Here is a 23505-nt window from a genome sequence, read left to right on the forward strand (position 1 = left end):
TATATCGTATGCAGTAAGGGAGCTGCTTAAAACCTGCAGTTATTAAGGTGGAGGCAACTTATTTTTCCACTGTGGAACAAAACTTTGTTCAACTTCTTTTTACTAGGCTCTTGCAGGAGGCAAGGCTCAGTTTCATTTTAACTATGAGCCTGTTGTTGCTCATAGTACTGCTCGTAGCAACCCAACCAATATCCAAATCATTAGTCTGAAATTTAGTTAGGTTTAGGTTTTAGCCTTTATATTATACACAAGATGATTATTTATTTATTTGTTTGTTTGTTTGTTTGTTTATTTATTTATTTTCTGAAAAGAAAATGATACTTTCCAATCCTTTACTGATCTAGTTTCTAGTCTAGCTCATACTCTAAACTCCTCTCTGGGCCTGCAGGTGGCTGAAAGACCCATGGTTCCTCCTGCTCCTACTGATGGGTTTGCATTATGGAGTCCTGCCTAACAAAACCCTGTTTTCTGAAGTGATCCTTGATATGTCCTATTCAATCCCTGGTCCCCAACATCCTCTGGCTTCCTTGGACATGTCAGATCTTCTGTGCATGAGAAACTGAGCTAGCCCTGACAGCTTTAGGATACATACCTCTTATCCAATGTATCAAAACAGAGACATTTATCAGTGCAATATTATTAAATATTCTCCATGGGGTGGTATGAACCTAGTACAGACCACTGGTTTGGAGGATATTGAATTTATTTCCCCATGATGGAAGTGGCCATATATCTCACTTGGGGTTTTATGCTACCCACACTGATGAGATAATTTCTTTAAGAAGAATCTCATTGAAACAACATTGGAAGTAAAAGAAATTAAAGTTGTTTTTTAGAGTAAAAACATTTTAATACAACCATTCAAATCTAATGCTCCCAGCACTGAGACTCTAGTCATTCAAGACTTCTACTAAAGTCAGTGAGGCGAGGGTTCATTTTTAGAATACATACCCTCAGTTATATCTAAACATAATTCAAGTAATTTAGTTTTCATGAAGGATTGAGGAAAAAAAAAAAAAAATAGAAGAACTGATTTGCTTCTAGCAAACATGAGATGACGGTTTTCTAAAATTAAAATGCTGTCACCACTGGCGAGAAAAGTAGGCCCTTTGTCAGTGCATGTAAATGTAGACCACAGCCTTGCTGTGATTCCACTCATTTACTTGATACCTAAGTAAGAGAAATGGGACTTTATGGACTGATAAAAATCTAATAAGGAATAACTGAGAAGGTTCTGTATGATGACAGTACAACCTTCCAGCCAAGAATATTGAGAATGCCAGTCATAGGGTGCTTTATATTTAGTAGTTTATTACCCCCCAAAACCTCCTTTAAGTAGTTGTAATTGGCCTTAAAATCAAGGTACTCAAAACGATGAGTCTCCTGTGAAATGCCTGGCCTAAGTTATTTTGCAGCAAAAATGGCAAAAAAAAAAAAAAAAAAAAAAAAAAGTTCTCAGCAGGTGCTCAAAGTACTGTACTGCTGGTTAGTGTCTTCAGCATCAGTCTTTCTGCTGATTAAAGGTCCTGTGCTGAGAAATTCCCTCCTCCCCACAGACATTATAATATCTAGCACTCAGTGCTTTACACTATCAAAGCATTGTATGCATGCCATTTCATATCTCCTAATTAACTCATACATCTCCTACAAAAAAAAAAAAAAAAAAAATAATAATGACATATGGTATTGCTGGCTTTTATACAATACACGCAGACTCAGCTTTTGGTTTTTACAGGAAGCATGGGTAAGTTGAGTTCCCTTTCTGAAGTCTGACATACACATTGCTGTATCTGACTTACAACAGAAAGGAAATGAACAGTGATGAAAATGGTAGCTACACAGTTATCAACCCGGGACTGAATGTGCACACAAACACCAACATGGGTAAGGGCAACTTTCTGAAGCAATGCTCTCAGTTCCTTAATGAGGCGCGCACCAATTACACGGATTTCCCACAGACTTTGTTCTCCTGATCTGTAGAATGCATGAGAAACGAGTAAAGTCTGTCATTTTGGTATCCATCAAAGCTCTCTTCCATGTGAGGAAGTGGCTAATTTTTCATTTCACACTCAAAAAGGCGTGAAAGGCAAAATGGAGGACGTTAGCTGGAAGAGAAGAAAGAAGGGCTGTGACTCATAAGAAGAGACAGTAGGCCTGATTTTGAGCTTGTGTTTCTTGCTGCATATCAGGAATAAGTTCAATAAAATCATACTGATGTCAAACAGACAAGAATGAGGCCAGGGTTTCCTGCTTATATGAAAAGATTTACACTCCTACAACAAAAATATGAATTGAGGAACAAGGAACATTTTACAAATGGAATCATGGTATACAGCAAACTTCTAACTTACAAGTTTTATTTACACTTGGACATCTTTTGATTTCTTTATTTATAATAAAAGTATTAATTCAGACAATGCAAATTTTCAACTTAAAAATACATAAGACCTTTGGGAGAAAATCCCAAAGAATACACACATCTGAGGAATGTCAGCTCTGTGTCAAGAGCACTGGTCTCAGCCACTAAATATCTTCCCTCATCGTCATTTGTTTTAGCTTTCTTGTTGTCTTTTATTTTTTTTTTCCTCTGCATAAAATAAGGCTAGCAAAGGGCCAGAGAAACAGCCAGAGTACAACACTGAGAGGAACAGGAGAGGTGCAGGCAGGGATCCCATTATTTGTTAATAGGATTTGTGCACATACCTCCCACACACCACTTAGGAAATTTACTCCCAAGCATCTCAGTGGCAATTTCAATTAGGGTGAACATTTAATTTCAGCAGATGGACTGCAGACTGGTGGCTATCAAACTCTAATGAATAAGGCTTGATAATTTCCCTCTCTTAAACTATGATTATGCTTTCTCTCTCTTTCTCTATTTTTTTTTTTTTTTAATGGGGAAAATCAATGTAATCCCTAAACCAATACTTAATTTGATTTTTCACTGAGCCTCTCTATGCTAGCAAACCCCACCCATGTGCCTGTATACAAGCCCAATGGGTAAATTAGCGGGTATTTTTGCAGATCTGTCACACATTTCTACCGTGCTTCTTATTCAGAAAGATGCCGAAGAACTATGAATACATCTACCCTCCCCTGAAATGGAGCCACCTCTGGGGTGGAACATGGCAGCAAATATTAACATGGGAACACAGACGCTAAATCCTATGTGAAAATTATGCAGAAAGTACAGAACACAGCTCGCGTAGCCTCAGGCTACCCAGAAATTAGCTAAAAGTGTACATCTTTTCTTTTTAATGAATGCATTCAAAATTATTGCCTGGCATGTGGTACTCCAATAAGGAACATCTCATTTGGTATCGAATCCCATTGTACAGTCTTGTACAGATTAATAGTGATGGTGAGCTATCTGATTTCAGTAAGAAGCAGTACTAATTCATAGGCAAGATGCACAAAAACATAACAGTATTTTGTTTTTGTTCTTGTTTTTGTTTTTGTTTGTTTTGTTTTGTTTTTGTTTTTGTTTTTTGTGGAAAATGTCCTTTCTTTAAATAGTGTTTGCAAACTATGTAGATGGTGGCCTGGCCGGCTCATGGTGCCTTCGGTTTCGCTTTTTTTTCATCTCCTGCACATGTTTCCATTTGGCACCACCCTTGTTTCGCTGTCGCCGTTTCTCCCGGTGCCACATCTGTTCACAGTACTCATCCAGGCTAAAGCTGGGGCTGCTGACGAGCTGGATGTAGTCCTTGTACCGCAGCCGGGACTCTGTCAGCAAATCCCTCACCCGGCCCTCCTCGTCCTCAGTTTTCTGAGTGCCTTCCATTTGGCCATTCTCAATGACATTTAAATTCAGCTTTACGATGGTGTGGACAAAGGTGTGTTCCTGGGCTTTGCAGAAATAGGCTCCTGCATCCCGTCTTTGCAAGCTGCGGATCAGCAGCCCGTGCTCGGTTTTGATGATCCTTTCATCTGCCTTCAGCTGCATGGTTAGACAGAGAAGAATGTGAATTGTGAATGTGAATTTCCTCAGAAAAAAAAATAGAACATGTGTCAGTGCAATACCAAAGTGGAGACAATGCAGGGCGGGCACACTGCACACCCTGTCGCACCACAAGATGGGGCATGCATGGCTCAGATACCATGAGATCCTTTCAATTCCTGAGTTTTGCTCCTAACTATAGCATCTGCATCAGTGATATTTCAGCATGCATTAGTAAAGGATACATAGTGTACAGCTGAAAGGCCAGACAGCAGCACTCATCACACCAGAATGCAGTAGATAGGCTGCGTTCTCCAAGGAAGGTTAGGTGGTTAGTGCCATAAATCTCATTTGTTTTTTAACTGCTTTTCTTGAGGTATCCATAATATATCCAATATATGGGGGTACTTGTATATCTGGAATGATCTGAGACATTATTGCATTGAAAATAACTACCACTGCTGATTTTTAAAGTGAAATGCTCTGATTTTTATCTTCTTCAACTGGGATTTATAAAAGGAAACTGATCCTGCCTTTGACTCACTGAGACATGCTTAAAAGCACCCAGTGAGGTTAGAAGAACTTATAGGGGAAAAAAAAAAAAAAAGATTGCAAGTGAGAGCTGAAGTCTGTCATCATGGAACTGCAGTTTCATTTATAAATGGAAATATTTCCAAAAACATAGAGTGATATGAAATGCTAAAAAATAAGGTGCACCTTAAAGTAATAACACTGTAAGATAAGTTACATATTTGGTGATCTGAAAATTATTTCCAAAATAACCTAACTCTGAACTAAACTAAACTAAACTAAAATTATATATATATATATAAAATAAATAACAAAATAAATAACATAAAATAAAAATAAAATAGAAATACAATGCAATAATAATAAAAAAAAAAAAAAAAAAAAAAAGTTGGGGCATTGGGCACCTAAGTATTTTTGCAGCTGGGGAACACAGAAAGTAAATGATTTGCCAAAGACCATATAAAGATTAGTAGCAGAGGTGTAAGCAGAAAGCAGAGCCCTAACTCCCAGACTCCAACACCAGCATTTCCTTTGAAAACAATCTTGTTCCAGCACAGAGCTGTCATCTCCCTGGCATGCGATGTTCTGCTGCCACACAGAGGCTGCAGGTCACAACAGCACCGAAGGGCCCGGGGTGCCTCTTACTCAGCCTGCAGCAAAGCCAGTGTCTTGATCACAGCCTGAGTGCTGCTGGTGGTACTGTTATAATGAAGAAAATCTTCTGCACAGGGCTGAGCACCGGCTTTAAAAAGAGGGGTGGGGGCAGAGAGAACCAACACAGAATCTGGAAAATTTCCCGGAGTGCACATCTGACCCTCCAACAGACTTCAGAGAATGAAGATCATGGAGGCATAAAGATGACTAAATTAGATTTATTCACAGTGGGTAAGCTACACACTGTTTCTTTATGTAAAAAATCTGCACACAATTCCCTCTTCTACTCCATGGGAAAAAAAAAAAAAATGTATTTATACATATGATTCTCCATCTGTTATGATTCTAACTCACTGGTACTTTATCATAAGAGGGTATCTTGGAGCAAAAAGATGGATGAGGTGCCCTTCCCAGGGCTTTTTGCTTTCCCATTTTCTGATATTCTTTGATAAAGACTTTGGAAGGGTTAAATGATTTAAGAGACCTTTTCAAGATCAGCAGAAAATATAACACACGTGTATCTAAGTAATACATGAACAGAAAGAGAGTTTTCCTTGCTAGCCTGTATCAGCTACTACAATCTTCAGCAACCTATAGATTAGTAGATTAATCTACCTGTATATCTACCTATAGATTAGATATAGGTAGATATTGGCCTGTGTACTGCAATTGTTTTGACTGCATCAGAGAGGAGAAATCAAATGCTACAAAAACCTATGCTAGAACATGGCTCTGGCTGCCTGCTTCTGTGGCCAGGCATTGTTTGGATCCTGACACATGTCGATAGTCTTGTGTCAACCCTGAGTTTTAGTTTCTTTGTTTGTAAATTGGATATAATCATGCCTATTGGCACCAGCAGGGTGAAATCATGCTAATTTCTGAAAATTCCTGGAAAATTGATTATTTTCTGACAACAGGTTCTACATGAGCACCAGCCATATTTGATTTACTATACTGAGTTCCAACTGGAGAAATTATGGTCAAAACAGAAGAACAGACACAGAAGATAGCAGGGAGACAGATTAGAAAAGACCAAATTTTCTCTTCCAGAAGCTACAGCATAATAGTCTTCAATTTTATCAGATATTGGCACTTCGTCCCAAGTAAATGTACCTTCCTCATGGTTACAGTAAAAACAGAATCATAAAAGGTATAAATGAACCCAAAGATAAGTAGCTGTAGGCAGAAGTATGTCTAGGGCAGGTGTTTCCTTGTGCTGTTGTACTCCACAAGCGAAGCAGGAGCAGAGGCCAGGTGGAAGTGCTCAGGGGTTTCGCTGTTGCAACATGACAAGGAAGCCCCTCTTTTTTCTGCCCAGGCTTCATGCTAAGAATGGAAAATCCTACAGACCCCCAGTTTGAGGAATTTAGGAAGAGGGATGGGAAGGTGAAGCTAATTTGCAGGCACTTGGGTTTCATAAAGCTCTATGCAAAGATCCAGTTCCCACATTGTTTCAGTGAAAACGGGACAGACCTCTTTGAGCTCAGGGCTGGATGCAATTGCAGTGGTAGCATCTGCCTATCGTGGCTCTGCCAGTATTGTAGTCTAGAGTGCCTTGACAGCTGTGTACCTCCTACACTTGGAAGTGCTCCAGCTGGCTCTTTCGGCTGGCTCGGCACCAGGCCAAAAAGCCCTCACTAGTGCTTCGCTGATTTTCAGTGAAAGGAAGGGAGAATAATGGCATATCTAGACTTGAAAAGATGACTGGACCCCCAAGTCCAGCACCCTGCTACTCATAAGTATTTACCGTTTGTGTAGCAGCCGTCCCTTTCTAGTTGTAAATGTGTTAACTCAGAGAGTTGCCCCACTCTGCCTCAGGATACTGCAGAGAAAGCTAACAGAGGCTAAATTGGTTGTGTCCCTTAATCCCAGCCCATCACAGCTTCTATTTTTAATGAAGCAGCATTCTTACAGAATGTCCTGTGTTAACCTTGGATATTGATTTACAGTGACTGTCACCTCCTTCTTCTCTGGGCCTTCATTGTTCATTCTTTTCTTATCCTCTGGTAGGATGAAATTATGGCTCCAATTTCACACGTATTGAGCAACACTTCATTATTGTTTTTCCCCCTCACTTCTCTTTTTGGTATCCTGTTTATGTTGTTTTACCCATAGGTTCAGAACTCTTCCTGTCTTTCCTCTCTACTTTTTCCCCCATAGGGCTCTGGAGTTTCATAAACACCTGGCATTTCATTACTTGGTAGTAGATCTTTAACCTTTCACTTGAATGTTTAATGTGCTCTTTGGTTTCTGACCTATAGATGTAAAACACATTTTATGAAATTTTGAGGAGAGTGAAAAGGCTACTTAGATTAAATACATCATTCTGTTTTGGTCAACTGTGGATTCTTCTCCCCCCCAGTTATAATCAATACCTCTTCTTAAATATTTATAAATAGGGTTTTAAAAATTCAGAAGTACAACGGCTTTAATTCACAAAAAGCTTGCTGACATGCTTAAATTTCAGCATACAATAAAAATTAAACAGGAGAGAAATAGTTTTGTTCAATTGGGAACCAATTGTAAACCACAAAAAATGAAGCAATTGATTACCATTAACTTTCTTTTTTACTGGAGTGGGAGCAGGTGATTTTTTTTTTAATTTATAAAAAAAAAATAATAATAATAATCTGAATTTTGTACATTTTATTCTTTACGGTAGGCACTTGAGGTTTGAAAATTACACTAAATAAAGTATGGCACATGCTATAGGAATTGGCAATATTTGATAAAGGAAAAATATCTCCATGTAAATCAAATTGATTTTTGCAACCTAAATTTAACAATAGGCTTTGCCAATAATGATGGCAAATCTTCAAACAATCAGTAAGTTGGAAAACAACCAAGGATTTGAAAGTGCCGTGGCACCAGGTTAGGTCAATGCCTTTTGTCCTTTGCTAATGATGTGTTTAGATAGCTCCCTCTTTACAAATAATTCACGTCAACTCTTTCACAGTTAAAACACTGCACCTGTCTGGGAGAAGAAAGTGGCTTCAAAGCCTGCCTTCCCTCATTAATCACCATGTGAAAAAATGTTAGAGGTAAAGCTGGACTAATCATGGGTTAGCAGCAACCCCTGAACAAACTGTTGCAGGGAGGAGAGAGAAATGAGGAACATTTGCTTAGAAATCACATTCAACTTTGTTTTTTTCTATTGCCTTCTTATTCATTCTCACCATTTGAGTGGAAATAAAGATTACTCTGCTTGGAATTATTATTATATGCAACTTTTTTTTTTCTGTTGTCCTGGTAAACTAATCATGTAACTCCAACACAGCTGTAGAGTTAATTTCTCTACTTCTTCTTCTGCTGCTTTTTTTTTTTTTTTTTTCCCTTTTTTAGCATTTTTTTAAATTTATTTACTAAGAATTCACAACTAAAATGAAGAACGTGTTGTTGGTAGTGACATTATGGAGAAATGTGCATTCTATTATTCTCAAGATGAAGCTAACTTCTCATTCTATGACTAATTTTTAAACTTTTACCCCCCGATATATTCAAATGAAAGCAGTAATATCACCTTATATAGCAGCTCAGAGTTACATCTTTTTTTCCCCTTAGGAAACTGTCAAAAATATTAGTCTTACTTGAAAATCTCAAGGTATTAGAAAAAAAATGCCAAGCCAATGAGTCATAATAAAATAGAAGAGTGAAAGCATAAGAGCTATAATTAGTCCCTAGGCTGCAGAATAAATCTTATTTTCTCCCACTCTTGATCTGTTTCTTATCGACCGAAGGATTAAGTCTGTGTCTGCTACAAAAATACTGAAATTCACTCCTGTTACAGAAATTACTACTAGAAATTTAGACCTTGGTATATGTCCTCTTCCTTACTCAGCTCTCTCATCTGACTTTTAGGTTTTAGGGCTGGCCTATGCATCCTTTAGCACCTTTTTTATATTTTTTTTTCACAAGATTCTTCTGAACAGATGTTTATAACAATGAAAATCACAGCCATCATGATGCAAGAATCTCCAGCCACAAAAAGATATGGAAACTTATGTCTCATTCACCAGCATACACCCACTAAGGTCAACTGAACAGGACACAGATCCTGGGCAAACTGAAAAATGTCTTAGTCTGGCTAAAATGTTGAAAGGCAACAGCTCTTCCCTGATGAGGTCATGCTCCTGCGCCCATCAAGTCCTATACAAGAGTGAGTCACGTTAGTGTACCTACCAAAACATCAGGCGGTCATTGGGCTGGGTCTGTCAGAAAAAACACAGCCTGTTTTCCTACCCCTGTGGAGTAGGAAAATGGGACAGGGTGAGAATGGCTGCAGAAGAAACTGGAATGTTCTTCTGCCTTTCAGGGGATTTATTTTCACCTCCAGGTATGAATATACCAGGAAAGAGAGAGTTAAAAGCGACCTGCACCTGTTCTGTCACTTCAGACCATATGGTTTGTTCTGTCCCCTTCATGGATGCATGGCAGTTTGGCAGGCCCCAAGCCCCAGGAGGCCCACAGTGAAGGCCAGCCTAAAGCAGAAGGCCTAACACTTTCCAGAGCCACAAGGCACCGAAACTGAGGACTTAATAGGCAGCCTTGCACTTGTGTTTTTTTTTGTTTGTTTGTTTGTGTTTTTTTTTTTTTTTTTTTTTTTTTTTTTTTTTTTTTCAGTCCTGATGCCTATTATATACCTAGGAATATAACACATAGGAATTTCAGAAAAAATAAATAAATATCTGAGTTTAAGCTTCAGGAAACTTCAGCACTTTAAGTCATTATGTAGAAATGACATCCCCACTTTATTTATTTATTTATTTGCTTGTTTGTTTTATGAACTCCATTCACCAAAACACTCTCCCTCATCTCAGTGACTGAAACTGCAAGCACAGGAACAAATGTGATCAATTGCATGAGCAACACTAACCACAAAAGCACTAGATATTTGACTCCTGACCTTAAAACAGCCCCAAACTACAGGAAAATGTACTCCCACTGGCAGCAAAATGACCTGGTGACAGCTCCTGGACCACAGGAGATCCTGTCCCTCCCCACAGGTTGCTCTGGCTGGAAGTCACACTCTGAACCATGACCCAAAGGGTGAAATGTTGGAGACATCCTGCTGGGCACAACGCTTCCCACCTATTCTGAATTTTGCCCTTTTCCTTCCCTCAGGAAGCTGTAATACATGTCAGAGAGAGTGTGTAGCTGTCTATTTGCAAAGCGAGGCTTAAAGACTTGCTGAGACATTGCAGCTACAGCCCTGGAACTAAAAGTCCGTAACCTAAGTTCCAGGTGCACAGAGTCATTTGCAAAGCATGGTATCGTCATCACAATAAGTTACACCGCTAAGACACGCACTGAAATAATGCACAGTGTTATTTGAGAAATCTGCTGCAGGAAGGGAGAGGGAGCAGAAAATATAATTGTAATGGGAAAAGTTATGGTGAGGCATTGGCTAAGCAAAGATCAAGCTACACATTAAATATGACTACCTTGTTGCTGTCACATATGGTATTTCAGTCAAGTAGAAGTACTTTGCAAAGAAAGTCAATTACTATGCCTGTCCTTGAATTTTCCAGGAAGGCCTCCAATTAGGCTCTAATACCAATGAACTCATTTCCACTGATAAAATAGATTCCAAATTAGGAAAACTGAAAATCTTAATTTAAAAATGCCCAAATTAAAAAAGGGATTAACATTTTAACCTGCAAATACTCTTATTCCCTTTAACAGGAAGAGTGATGCTCAGCTTTTCTACAGATTGAGTGGATGTATTTAGGCAGTCATATCTGAAATTAGGAATTTAACTTCTGGTACATGCATTTTTAAACATGACATTCATATATGATTAACTCTATTTTAAATATATATATATTTATTATTTTTTTTCTCTCTTTTCCTTCTAAAAAATGAAATGTCCCAACATGGTAATTTGAGATGTGAAAGCTGAGTTTACTCAGGATGAGTTCCAGTTCTTAGGAGACTGGAACTAAACTGGGTCAAAACACTAGAAAATAAGAAAAAGAATTCTCTGGCAGGAATCAAGCAAAACTAATAGCTATATACTGTCTTTAAGTGATCTGATCCTGTAATTGTCAATGTGTGCATATGCATTTATACAAGCTGCAACCTTCAAAGACTGGAAAAATAAATAAATAAATAAATAAAATAAACTAACAAAACCACCCCAAGGAGTTCCGGAACATGTGCTCCAACTTCTATTTTATCAAAGCTAGATCACAGAAACACTGCTATGGCTTTAGGGACAATATGTGGTAAGAAGCTATTTGCCTACTGTTAGCATTCATAATGTAGAAAATCTGTCTGCAGATTTCTTCTTCAAATTTTCTTCTAAATTTGCCTCAGAGGTTAATCTAGCCTTTTAGCAAAGCTTTACTTTTCTCATACAAACAGATGTCAGATTGTTTACACAGAGCAAGCCCAGTAAATATTTCTGTGGAAGGCTGCTAATGTGCAAAGATGTATACTGTGCGCTTGCTGGAGATTCAAATGCCATCACACATAAGTGCACATTTCCATCCTCTCTCCCTAGATCACAACCTTGGCATGCTGGGTACTCCTGTAGTATTAGGAATCATGGTGTCTGGATTACTGGTATTTGGTGCAAAAATGGGAATGGGGGCCCAGACATTCCCACAATTAACCATTTAGAAACACAGATGTTGGTAAAAAATGGCATAGCCTTACTTTAAGCTATGTTATATAGGCTTTTAGCCTGCTCTGATTTTGTTCAAAAGTCAGTTTGATCTGCTGTTTGTTTTGTAATCAAATAAAAGAGAAATAAATAAATAAATAAACTGGGCTTCCTGACTTTCAGGTACCTGCACCTATGACATAGGAGAAAATCAATTTATTTATTTTTTCCTAAATTGAAACAGGTAAAACTTAGAAACAGCACTCCATAAGATCCATAAGAGGCTTTCAAATCTCTAAAGTGCTGCTTCTTATGATACAGAAATATTATGTTATTCACAGAGACCTGACTGCTTCAGGTGAAGTTTGTAGCTCTGAGGAACTTGGACACATGCTGTAGTTGTGATGCATTGTTTAAAAAACATGACTGGGTCTCCTCATAACTTGATATGAACTACTGTTCAGAATTACAAAAAAAAAAAAAAAAAAAAAAAAAAAAAAAAAAAAAAGTACCTGCTTAAATTTATTTTTAAAATTACTCTTAAACACATGGTTTGAATTAAGCAAATACTTTTCTTTTTTCTCTGATCAAATATGTAATTGCATTTGCAAACTGCTGCCTTAGGGAAGTAGAGCACAGTCTTCTGTACAGGACACTTAAAGGTAAATCAATTAAAGCAAAAACCATGAATGCCCATAGGTTTTTAAAGCCTGATATACTTCTAGCTGGGTTTTCACTTTAACCACCTGTGGCTATGATCATGTTTGGCCTGCTGATCAGAAGACCACTTTTTTTTTTCCCAATTATAGACTGTAATGGAGGTTAGAGGTGGTATTTCAAACCAGTAAGCTCCTTCCTTTGGCATTTAGTTCATGTTGGGGGAAGCAGTATGTCTATAAATTAGTGAGATGTTTATTCCCAGCAGAGGGAAGAATCTTTGCCAATCCAAAGCATAAGTAAGTAAAAGGGAGTAAATTAAAATTTCTCCATTTCTTATGGAGAAAACTCAGAGGTGACTCATATCCCTTTACTCTTGCTTCCTGGGTGAAACCATAACTGAGGTCTCAACTTTGAGGTGGCTTCATCCCTACAGATTTCCCTTCATGTTACAAGCAGTGCTTAGGGGACGACAGCAGTGAGGAAGGTCTCAACCAGAGGTGATGCTCTCATGGGCACCTGCCATGGCTTGCATCTCCCCAGCTTTTACAAAGAACTAGACTACTTTATGCACTCAGAAAACCTCACAGGACAGGTTATCATTGAGAGTGGAAGACTGGTTGTGTGTTTGTTAGTTCCTAATTTTTATCTGGGATGAACATTTAACAAAAAAGCATATCTAACGCCTGGGAGCAGCTCTTCTTTTCCCTTCTTCTCCTTCCACGTTGCCATGGCTGCAGCCACAGCAGGACTTGGCCTCAGACACAAAATCATTCATGTAATAGAAAGGCTATGAAGGCTCCTGAGGTTTGAAACTCTCTCAAACCCAGTCCAGATCAGTCCCAATTGTTGACCTTTTGGGCATGTAAGAGGGCCCCTTTGTCACTAGGCCAGAAAGGAGTCCACAGGACATGGTACAGGGGCACCTGGAGGTTTTTCCAGCACTTCTCCACTGGTACAGACCCCAGAACTGCCTCCTGCAGGAGTTAAGGGCCATCACAAATCTCACTACTTTCTACTTCAGGTGAAAGGTGCAATTCTTTAAAGTGACATCTCTACATCAGCTCAGAGTGCCATTTCAGAAAAATCCTCAGACTCCAAAAAAGAAAAAAAAAATAAAAACAAAAACAAACAAACAAACAAAAACAAAACATAACAAAACAAAACAAAAAAGGTCCTTGCTGCACAAACTGTTCTTTCTCTGGGGAGACAAAGAGAGAAGCAGCAAGACATACAAAGCCACAATGTTTAACAATATGAGGGAAGGTCAGACACTAAATGGAGCAGAGGTTTGAACATACTTTTGCCTGAAGAAGTAGTTGTGCTAGTTACTGAACAAAAAGTTTTGTTTGTTTGTTTGTTTTACTTGCAGTATTTATTTATTTTTTACCAGTATTTAAAGCCTAATTTCTTTATTTTTTTTTTTTAATTTTTTTATAGAATGAGCATGTAATTCAAATTAAGTACCTAAATCTGCTTATAATTCAGTGCAAATGGCTTCTCTCTTCCCTAAATGGTGTTACCAGAATGCTGTGCAATACCTAAGGTGAGGCAAGGAAAAGTAAAACATTGGCTAATCCCAGTAACTCCTGCCTTTCAATACTCAGCTGAATTCTCTGCAGAGGAAACTTGTCTTGATGACTATAACTTACCTCTTCTCGATGTTCTTCTCCAGAGCGTTGAATGTACCACCTAATAGAGGCTTGCTGGGACTTAGGAATACATTCCAGAAAAGTTGAATTAAATTCAATGCCAAAAATCACCTTTTCATCAGCAGTTTCATGACTAATGCCTGGAAAGCAAACATGGTACAGGAGATTAACCCTGACCTTTTTTTTAAAGCAATGGGAAAACAGCCTGATTCAGAACAGATGCTATAAGAGTGAGTGAATTATAAAAAAGCAAAAGGAAACTTAACTTTTAGCTTAAACTATAACTATGAGGATTTAGAGGCGGCTGCTAACCTTTCTCCAGTGCAACTGTTTTTTAAGGAGGTCAATAAAATCTATATCATGAGCTTGCTCCACTTTAAAGCTGAAGCTTTTGCCTTTGAGGAATTTAAAATCTGGCCTATATTTTTCCTTTATGTAATGCAACTAGTAAACCTGAGAGAGGTGGAGCAGCTGCTGAAGGTACATCATAGGGTCTGGTTTGTTCCTCTCAAACACTTTAAAGGAGTTGCAGGGCTAAAGTCAACTGAAGTTTGACTTTCTACAGTATAATTTGAAATTCCCTGTAGTATGTTTCAGACCAAACACTAAAGTACATGAGCAGATCTAAGCTCTTTCTTGGGGATTGGTAGACCTGAACAAGTCATTGCTAAAATCTGCAACACAATTTCCCTTTTCAGGCTGTCTTATTTGTGTCTTATCTGCCTTATCATCAGACTAAGGCAGTTCCTTACATCCTTGCAATAACAGAGAGGAAGGTGAAAGCAGTGGTGTCTCCTAACATAAATGTTTGCTCAACAATAAAATGGATACAGTTTTAGATATATATTTTTTTTTTTCAATATAACATATACATATATGAGATCTGCAGAAATTCAAGCTCTTTGCATTAAATACTTTTCTTTTATTTCACTGTGCCACAGAGATTTTAGTAGAGCCAAACAACTTCATGCAACCAATGCGGTTTCTGGGATGGAATCTCACACACTGGAGCACTGAATTTAAATAGGTTTTGGGGCCATAATGTTGCTAATTATCACAAATAGCATAAATTAACCAAGAGCCTGGAGTGGCACAGGTCAGCTTCATGGTTTTATGGCACACAGAGGTTATCCCCAGCTGGATGAAATTTCTCTTGGTAGTGCTATGTCATGGAGAAGGATTAATACCAATTTGCGTGCTAAGTCATTTTATATTTGTCTAGGAAAACTGACTCTTCCAGTAGCTCTTTATCCGTCCAGAAAAATAACATTGTCAGTCTTTCTGCTAGCATTTCTACACCCTTGAGCTTTGCATGGTCTCAGATGCCACTGCTTGGAAGTGATGGCAAGCAGCAAGTGGGTGAATTCTGGCCTTTCGGTAATGAACAAGAGTTTTGCCACTGGCTTTAATGGTAATGAGACATTACCCTGACTTTGTTACTATGTCTATATGTACACATGTACAGCCAGAGTCCTCTACACTGTGCAACAGACTTAAGCTTTGATCCTGTGGCAAGCAGCTCTGATTTCTGCAGGGATTCACACCGAGATCTGTGGCAGGCATCCAGCATTGCTGCGGCATGAAAATCACCAGATCAATGGAAAGTGGTGGCTTTTCCTGAATCAAAGCTTGAGTGCAGCAATACAATCAATACTGTTTTGACTGTGTTGCTCACTTTAATAAGCAAATATAAGAGCCCCAGACAAACCCAAACTTGGTTTTGAATGCTTTTCATTTATTTTATGCTGCCACAGAGATTGCCGTGTAACCACAGGATTTCATACTGACAGTGCACGCTGCAAGGGAACTGCTGCAGCTGCCAAAGGAGCAAGCCAGATTCTTTGGCACCCGAAAACAGGGTGTGGGAAAGGGAGGGGGGAACTGACAGGAGGGGGCGTAGGCTCTTGTTAATAACAGGAGTATTTAAGTAGCTGTGGGGAGGGGAAGGGGATGCTTTACCAGCTGGAGCTGGGTCTTAGGACTTATATCCAGTATATGTGATGGAAGGGGAAAAGTTGGTGTGTTCTGACTTAGCCCTTGAGGGTTTCTCTGTGGGATTGTCTTCCCTGTTTCTGAGTTAACCAAAGTCCCAATAACTGCTCGTGGTGATATGTGTGATGTTTTCCCTCCCCTGGGTGGGTGCTGGGGAGGGATGCCCATACAGCATCCAATGATACTGCCCTAGACTTGGCTCCATGAATTTAACTGTGGGTTAATATATCTGAATCACAGGGCAGCTACTTTAATGGTGTTATTTTCCCCAGTTTAGCATGTTTTCACAGACAAACAGGAACCCTAAAAGCAAACTCTGTTGTCAAAAGGACTACAGAGCAAGGAAAAGTGCAAAATACTCACTGTCTTCCACATCCCAGCATTGTGCGACCGGGTCTCCATATTTGACATCTTGCCTTCTGGCTCGCCTATGGGAAGAGCATGAAAACTTGTAACACTTCAGGCATAATTGCTGGAATTCAACAGCAAAATACAGAGGGGCTCAGCAGATGTGGATGCACGTTGCTCCCACCCTACTGCTGACAATTACAGTCTTAACTAAAACCAGCCTCACCCTCAAAGCTGCATGTGGCCTAGAGAGATTTGTACAATTGACATCAAGAGAAAGGCCTGTGATTTGGGAAAACCACTGTGAGAGGAAAGAGAGGGGGAAAAAAAGAGAGAGAGAAGAATAAATCTGCCTGGAATAAAGAATGTGCCATATAGTGACATAAAGAATAGCTAAAACTGCTTTCAAACTGTCCATTCTGGGTGTAGGTCTCTTGGTGGGATGGACAGTCTTGGAATTATCTGGAAACATCCTTAATGCTGTGCCATGAAAAAAATCTGAGGTTCAACAAGTCATAGTAAAACTTGAGCTCAGCATCAGCCCAAGGTAATACTGACTGGTAAATCTGCCATTAAAATGAAGAGGAGAAAACTTATATTGTAGTTTGTCAGCAAAAAAATGCCAAATCTGATTATATTTCATCTGCATGTATAGAAAAAGAGCTTAAGCCAATGATCTGGTTCCACAATTAACTTTCTTTGTAACTTCTGGGTGTGTTACTTAAACTCACTGTGATTTAGTGTAATTTTAGTGTCATAGTATTAAAAAAAAAAAAAAAAAAAAAAAAAAAACACTTCTTCCTCTGTGAATGATTGCATTTATCTCCCAAGAGTTACAAACATGTTTATGTTTTAATTTTTTGGTGGAATAATTGAAGAGCTGGGGAGGAGCTCCCTTTCTCACAGTCACACTAGAGCAAGACCTCACATCTACAGAGCAATGCCTCAGCAGGAGAGTGGGTTCCCAAGGCTGAACTGTCTGCTGCGGTGAAAGCTGTAGACATGCTGGAAGCACAGGCTGCTAGATGGAAGAAAAACATCCAACTGATCTACTGGAGGATTCCCAAGGCTGGCCACCCCATCCTTTGTTTCAGAGCCACAGACTTTTGGCCTACCCACCAAACTGCACATCTGTTGAAATGCATGGACCATCAATCTCCATGCTCCAGCCCACTTCAGACTTCAGCAGGCCTCATGTGTGACTAACTTTGCAGTGAGCCTGAACACTTGCTTTTCTCCTTTCATTTACGCTTCTCTGAATTTAGTTTGCTTTGGCTTTGAGGGAAAACACATAAAGTTCCTTGACACCATGACACAATAACCTATGACTCATTAACTTCAATGCTTTGTCTAATTGCTCAGGTCCCAGCCCTGCAGCCCCTGAGGTAGAAAATTTCATTCCAGATCCTGAGCTCAGACTGCAACCTCTGACCCTGGCTACAAGAATTACTGTCAGGAAGGCTTCATGCAAAGAGCAGTGAAGGGGCTGTGGACTCCAGCTCAATCAGCCAGCTGAGAGCAATGGCTAAATCAGCCAAAAATTCCAACAGGCACATCCCACGTTGAATCAACAGCTTAGGTAATGCACTGCTGGAGCCTGCAGCACACTCTTCCTCCATGCAGATCCATGCTGCAGCCCTAGCTGGTAGGTAGAGAGCTCAAATAAAGCCTCTGTCACAGTAGAAAAACTGCTCCTGCTGCAGACCAATCGCACTACTTAAATCTCTGTCTCCCTCTCATGGCTAGACCACAAATAACATTTAGGAGAGTGGGCTACGTTATCTGAGTTAGTTAAATTGGATAGGAAAAGCTTTTTCTTTTAGATCAGGGAGTTAAATGCATTTCATTTATTGAGTTAAATGCATTTCATTGCTGACCAATCTGGGATAATAGAGTGGTAGTATCCCAGTAGTGGTAATATCATAGAATGGCTCCGGTTGGAAGGGACATTAAGGATCATGTAGTCCCAACCCCAGGATTGATAACTTTTGCTTCATAACTATGGTGGTGCCCTGAACAAAAAGCAAAAGCTTATGAGGCTCTCACGTCTCTCTTCTATTGTCACAGCCTGGCCCTTGATCTGAGCATCTCATGCCTTAAAGAATTCAGCATAAAAAAGGAAAGTGATGGATTTATTATGTTAGCTGCAGTAGCTGAGTTACTGTCACACACACTTAAACAATGCTGTGATGTCTTCCCAGCTCTTCAAGCAGAAAATGTGAAACATGGCCAGAGTTTGATCAAATTTTAAGGTAAATGACATGCTATGTTAAAGTAAAAAAAAAAAAAAAAAAAAAAAAAAAAAAAAAAAAAGTGAAAAAGGTGACACATTCTTATTGGGAACCTCTTAAATTCTTGCAAGCAGCAAGATCTTTTACAGCACATGATATATTTTTTCCTTACCTTTTAGAAGTGGGGGCATATCTGGAACAGGAGTTTCCATCCCAGGCACAGTATGGGTCTCTGGCAAGGCAACAGTCTGCACAAGCCTTCCCATACGTGTGACATCTGTGCAGAGAGAGCTGAACCAATCCATCCCTGGAACCAATGTACAATTGCTGCTGCAAATCAGGCAAAGCGAATGAATTAGGATCTTTCTCCAAGTAGCCCAGTTAAAAAGTTCCCTTCCTCTGTGCCACACTTGCAGACTTTCAACCTTGTCCCAGATTTTTGAAAAAAGAAGGAGAATTCCTCCTTTACTGTAAGCTGTTTCTCAGGGCTCAGTGTGAACTGGCCATTCCCCACTAATCCCTGATGGAAAGGGGACTGCCGTCCTGGAAAGACACCAGCACTCAACACCCTTACACTGTGTCAAAAACCAAACCAAACCAAAAACAAAACAGAAGCAATCTATGGCAAGGAGGCTTTATTAACACATTTAAAAATAAGGGGCTGGATAGCCATGACGTTCATGACGTTATGAGTCTGGGAACTAGCGATGACTTTGTGTGAATAAAGCATCATCTTCTGCTTCTGATCTTCAAGTAATATGAGGATAATGTTACCCCCCCCCTCCCCCCCAGTGGGTGAGTGGATTGCTTGTTGAGACAAGGGTGGTCCAAGTGCTTGCTGTTGAGCCAGAACTGGCTCATGCAGCACTTCCAGCTGGCTTGCCACCTTTTTTGGGGGGAGATGGGACCCAGCTGTGCTGTGCGTGCCTGAACAACAAAATACCTCCTGTATTTGGTGTGTTCTGCCGGAGATGCTCTGGCCACCTCCATGGGGACGGAAGGGGTGGCTCTGGTGTCATGCTGCCTCCCGAGTCTGCACGGAGCTGCACAGGGCTCGGAGCTACCCTGAAACCCTTTCCCATAGGGGGAATGCCAACTGGGACCAGTCCCTGACAGGAAGGGACCACCCGGATTTAGACTGTGAATTAAGAGGAGGGGGGCTGGTGTGCAGGCTGTGTGTGCACAACATTCAGCACAATGAGGCCCTGAGCTCTCCTGACTACTAATGCATAAAAAATAACAATAATAATAATAATTTATTGTTAGATTGCAAAGAGCCAAGTATTTCTAATGTCCAGAAAATGAATGTGCATTGACTTCATTCACAAATCCCACAGCCATATAACTGAAGATTTGTTTCCATGAATAATTACTAGCTTGGGTACACAAATTACTGTTTGTAAGCAAATGTGAATTAGGCCTGGAAACAAGTTCAAACATGTCCCCTTCTTTCCACATCCATTTTAAGAGTTATCCATGGAAAGTTTGGCCAATAAGTAACGGGCACCACCTGAAAATTACAAACTGTTCAGTGTACCATATATCCTGCAGTAATTAAATGAGCTTGTGATTACCTGCTTCTGAGAAATCTCCATAGTCGAGATAAATGAAGGGTGCTAAAAAATAAGTTAGGAAAGTGCATTAGTTTACACATTCCCTTTTGTTAATAAAATGAGAACAGACACTAACTTACCCAAAACGTAAATTAAATTACAGATTAATTTATGTGGTTTAAACTAATATTAAAACAAAACAAAAACAAACAAAACATTACATTCTTGCTTCCAAAAATACATCCCATAATTTTTCCCTGCTACTTACAAGGTGACTGGCTTTAATTCTTAGAGTATCCTGACCTGGGGACTGGCAATGAGCTTTTGCATCAAGATAAGTTCTTATTAAACGCTATTTGCATGGCATTTAAGGGATACAAAGGCAGATCTTCTTCACTAGGATGCATTTCACTTCTGTGAAAGACAGTGAATTTTTTGCCGGTGACTGATGTAAGAACAGGACAAAGCACTGAGTATTATCTGTCTCTTAATAGAAGATAATTAATCTATGCCTACTGTTTAATGTTAATATGGTTCTAGAAAATAAGAGATGTTTTTTTCAGCCCCTCACCACCTTTAATTTTCTGGATTCAAAACCATAGAGGTAAAATAAATGTTACCAGTAAAAATGTGAAGGAATGTCTGCTGAGTAGAAAAAAATAAATAAATAACCTTTTATTTTGTTTTGTTTTAAATATGATATGGTACATTTGCCCTTGACGTTATATTTTAAGAATGCAGCAAATTGGTGCACATGCTGAAACTCCTGATTAGTTGGCAGGCCAGTGAGTAATCTTGGTATTATCAGAGCAATATTTATAATCTGTGTCCAAGAAGGTTAGAAGAAGGCATGGAGAACTTTTAAATCAAAGTTTTATCATACATCTGACATATCAAAAAGCATTACAAAAATAATTTTTAAAGATTCTGTCCTCATGCTTGGAAAACACAGCCTCTAAGACTCAAAATCATTTCTTTAGCATGGACAGAAATTCTGGCTGAGACCTCATATAAGAGAAAGAATATACAGGGACATGATCAAAATGCCAGGGACACAGATAAACTTTAATGAAAAAGCAAAGTGAAAACCGAAGAAGAGCTATATAGGTGAAGATGAAGCAAAAGAGCTATGTAGGTGAAGGTGAAAAAGAAAAGTGATAATGCAAAGAATGAAGAAGAAACTGCAAAATGGAAAAGAAATTCAGCCGGAAAAGCACATCTCTATTTTTCTACTGTAATGGAATGTGTGTGTGTAAGCTTCCTCACCAGCAATGAGGTTAATAAGAAATTATGCCTGTGCAACAGAAAGAAGGTTTTTTGTTTGTTTGTTTTTTACAAGTTCTATTTATGAATAAGTTAATGGTGTTTGCAGGGCTCTGGTGACTTTTCTTCTCAGCCAGAATAACCAAATCAAAATGGTCAAAAACACTCCAAAAGATTAAAACCCACTCCAAAAGATTAAAACACAATGATAAACAAAACCTGCTTTATTTTCTTTCAGTTCTCAGTTCCTAAGGTGTTTTATTTTAAAGAACTTCTCTATATCTGTGAATTTTTTTGGTTTGTTTGATTCGTAAATTACAATTATACAAAGAATAATCATAAAGCTGAGACAACTGGAAAAGTAGCATTAAAAATACAATAATAATAAATGATTTGTTCTCATAATAAGACTGCAGACTAGAACAAGGCAGGAAAAATAGAACTTTCTATGAGCCTGAAAAATCATGGCCTGTTTTTTTTTGTTTGTTTGTTTGTTTTTTTTGTTTGTTTTTCAATTAAGTCACCAGAGAATACCAAGACATTTAAAAATTTACATAGTGTCCCTCTGAAAACTCGAACTAGTTCCAACAAGCAAACAACCATACAGACAAGGCCAGTTTGGGCCTTAAAGTTCCCTGAATAATAGAAATACTGTCTGTTAATTCTTACCTTGAATATCTGCAGCTCTTCCAGGACCACCTCCTCTTTAGTCCACTTCTCCTTGGTGATGCTCACAACCTTCAGGACAGTGCCTACATCTGAAACAAACGTTTAGCAAGTAAACCCCACTGTTACATCTCAGCTACTCCATTTCTTACTTTATATCAACTTTTATATATATATATTTTAAAAAGTGATGCTGTAAACTTAAACTAGAAAATAAAATAAATAAAAAATAAACAGAAAAGAAAAGAAAAGAAAAGAAAAGAAAAGAAAAGAAAAGAAAAGAAAAGAAAAGAAAAGAAAAGAAAAGAAAAGAAAAGAAAAGAAAAGAAAAGAAAAGAAAAGAAAAGAAAAGAAAAGAAAAGAAAAGAAAAACTGTGCACTGAAAATAAACCTAATGCATCAAGGATGTAGCCTTCAAATTGGACCTGTCCTTGGTGCCATGTAGGTATCTATCGCTACCTACATAACTCTATAAAAGATATTTGGTTTTACCATATAGCAGAGCCAATGCAATTGTAGACTGTGCTCAACAGGGGTGGTCTAGCACTGCTTCTACACAAAAACACATACATACAAATACTCATAAGCACAAACACATTCATGATCCCAGCTGGAACTTTCTGCATGTTTCCTTGAGCAGGAATTGGGACCCATCTGACCCCAAACAGACCCATTTTTTATTTATTTTTTTTATTATTATTTTTATTTTTTAGGATTACTTTTCATCAGCACAGCTTCTTAATCAGAAGTAGGTTTCATTTTAATCTGGCAAATTACGTAATACATTTTTTTCATTTCTCTTTTTATTTTAGGGAGATTTTTACACAAAATCTCCATTCAACATAAAAAAAAAAAATGATTAAACATTGCAAAATTTATTTCTTTATGCTACCTTGAGATTATTTATTAATATATATATATTTATTTTATCTGATCATTAATTTCAACTTGAATTCATCATCTGTAAAAAAAAAAAAATAATAAAAAGATTGTTTCAGACCATTACACATTGTGAATCTTTACTGGCCTTGGGAGAAAAAAATGCGCAGGGAAATGGGTTGGGTGCTGTGTGGAAATTCAGTGTGGAAATGACACAGCACAGCTTAGTGCTAAGCATTATCCATCTTTTTGAAATAATGGAAAATAATACACTGTAATGGAAAGAATGAGAATTTATTTGTATTTCCAAACAAAAAGATCGTATTACCAATCAAAGTATTTCAGTTTGTCTTATATATTAGACATTTGTTTTGTTTGGACATAATTTCCAAAGCCTGTGTATGTTAAAAGACCTGCAGCATGGTTGCATGTGCCTGTCTTTCTAAATTCTACAATAACATCGTTACATACATTCAAACACAGAGTAGGTTTCTGATCTGCTGCTAAAAAAATCTCATAGGTTATTTGGTATACT

General features: G+C 38.5%; 1 protein-coding gene across 4 annotated transcripts in view; it reads right to left on the minus strand.

Annotated features, from left to right (window-relative positions):
- Window positions 1-2330: 2330 nt before the first annotated feature.
- Window positions 2331-23505, minus strand: part of SEMA3D (semaphorin 3D) — a 143468-nt gene continuing 122293 nt past the window's right edge. For 3 of the 4 annotated variants that reach the window (XM_084495289.1, XM_084495286.1, XM_084495287.1), the window contains exons 13-18: window positions 22095-22183; window positions 20184-20225; window positions 18782-18939; window positions 16394-16458; window positions 14039-14178; window positions 2331-3940 (exon numbers count right to left, since the gene is read on the minus strand). In XM_084495289.1, coding sequence (XP_084351415.1) covers window positions 3527-3940; window positions 14039-14178; window positions 16394-16458; window positions 18782-18939; window positions 20184-20225; window positions 22095-22183 — 908 coding nt within the window. In that variant the 3' untranslated portion in view covers window positions 2331-3526. The remainder of the gene's footprint in view (window positions 3941-14038; window positions 14179-16393; window positions 16459-18781; window positions 18940-20183; window positions 20226-22094; window positions 22184-23505) is intronic. The other variant, XM_084495288.1, reaches the window with a different exon arrangement.

Source organism: Aythya ferina (genome assembly GCF_964211825.1).
Source record: "Aythya ferina genome assembly, chromosome: 1".
NCBI classification, from domain to species: Eukaryota; Metazoa; Chordata; class Aves; order Anseriformes; family Anatidae; genus Aythya; species Aythya ferina.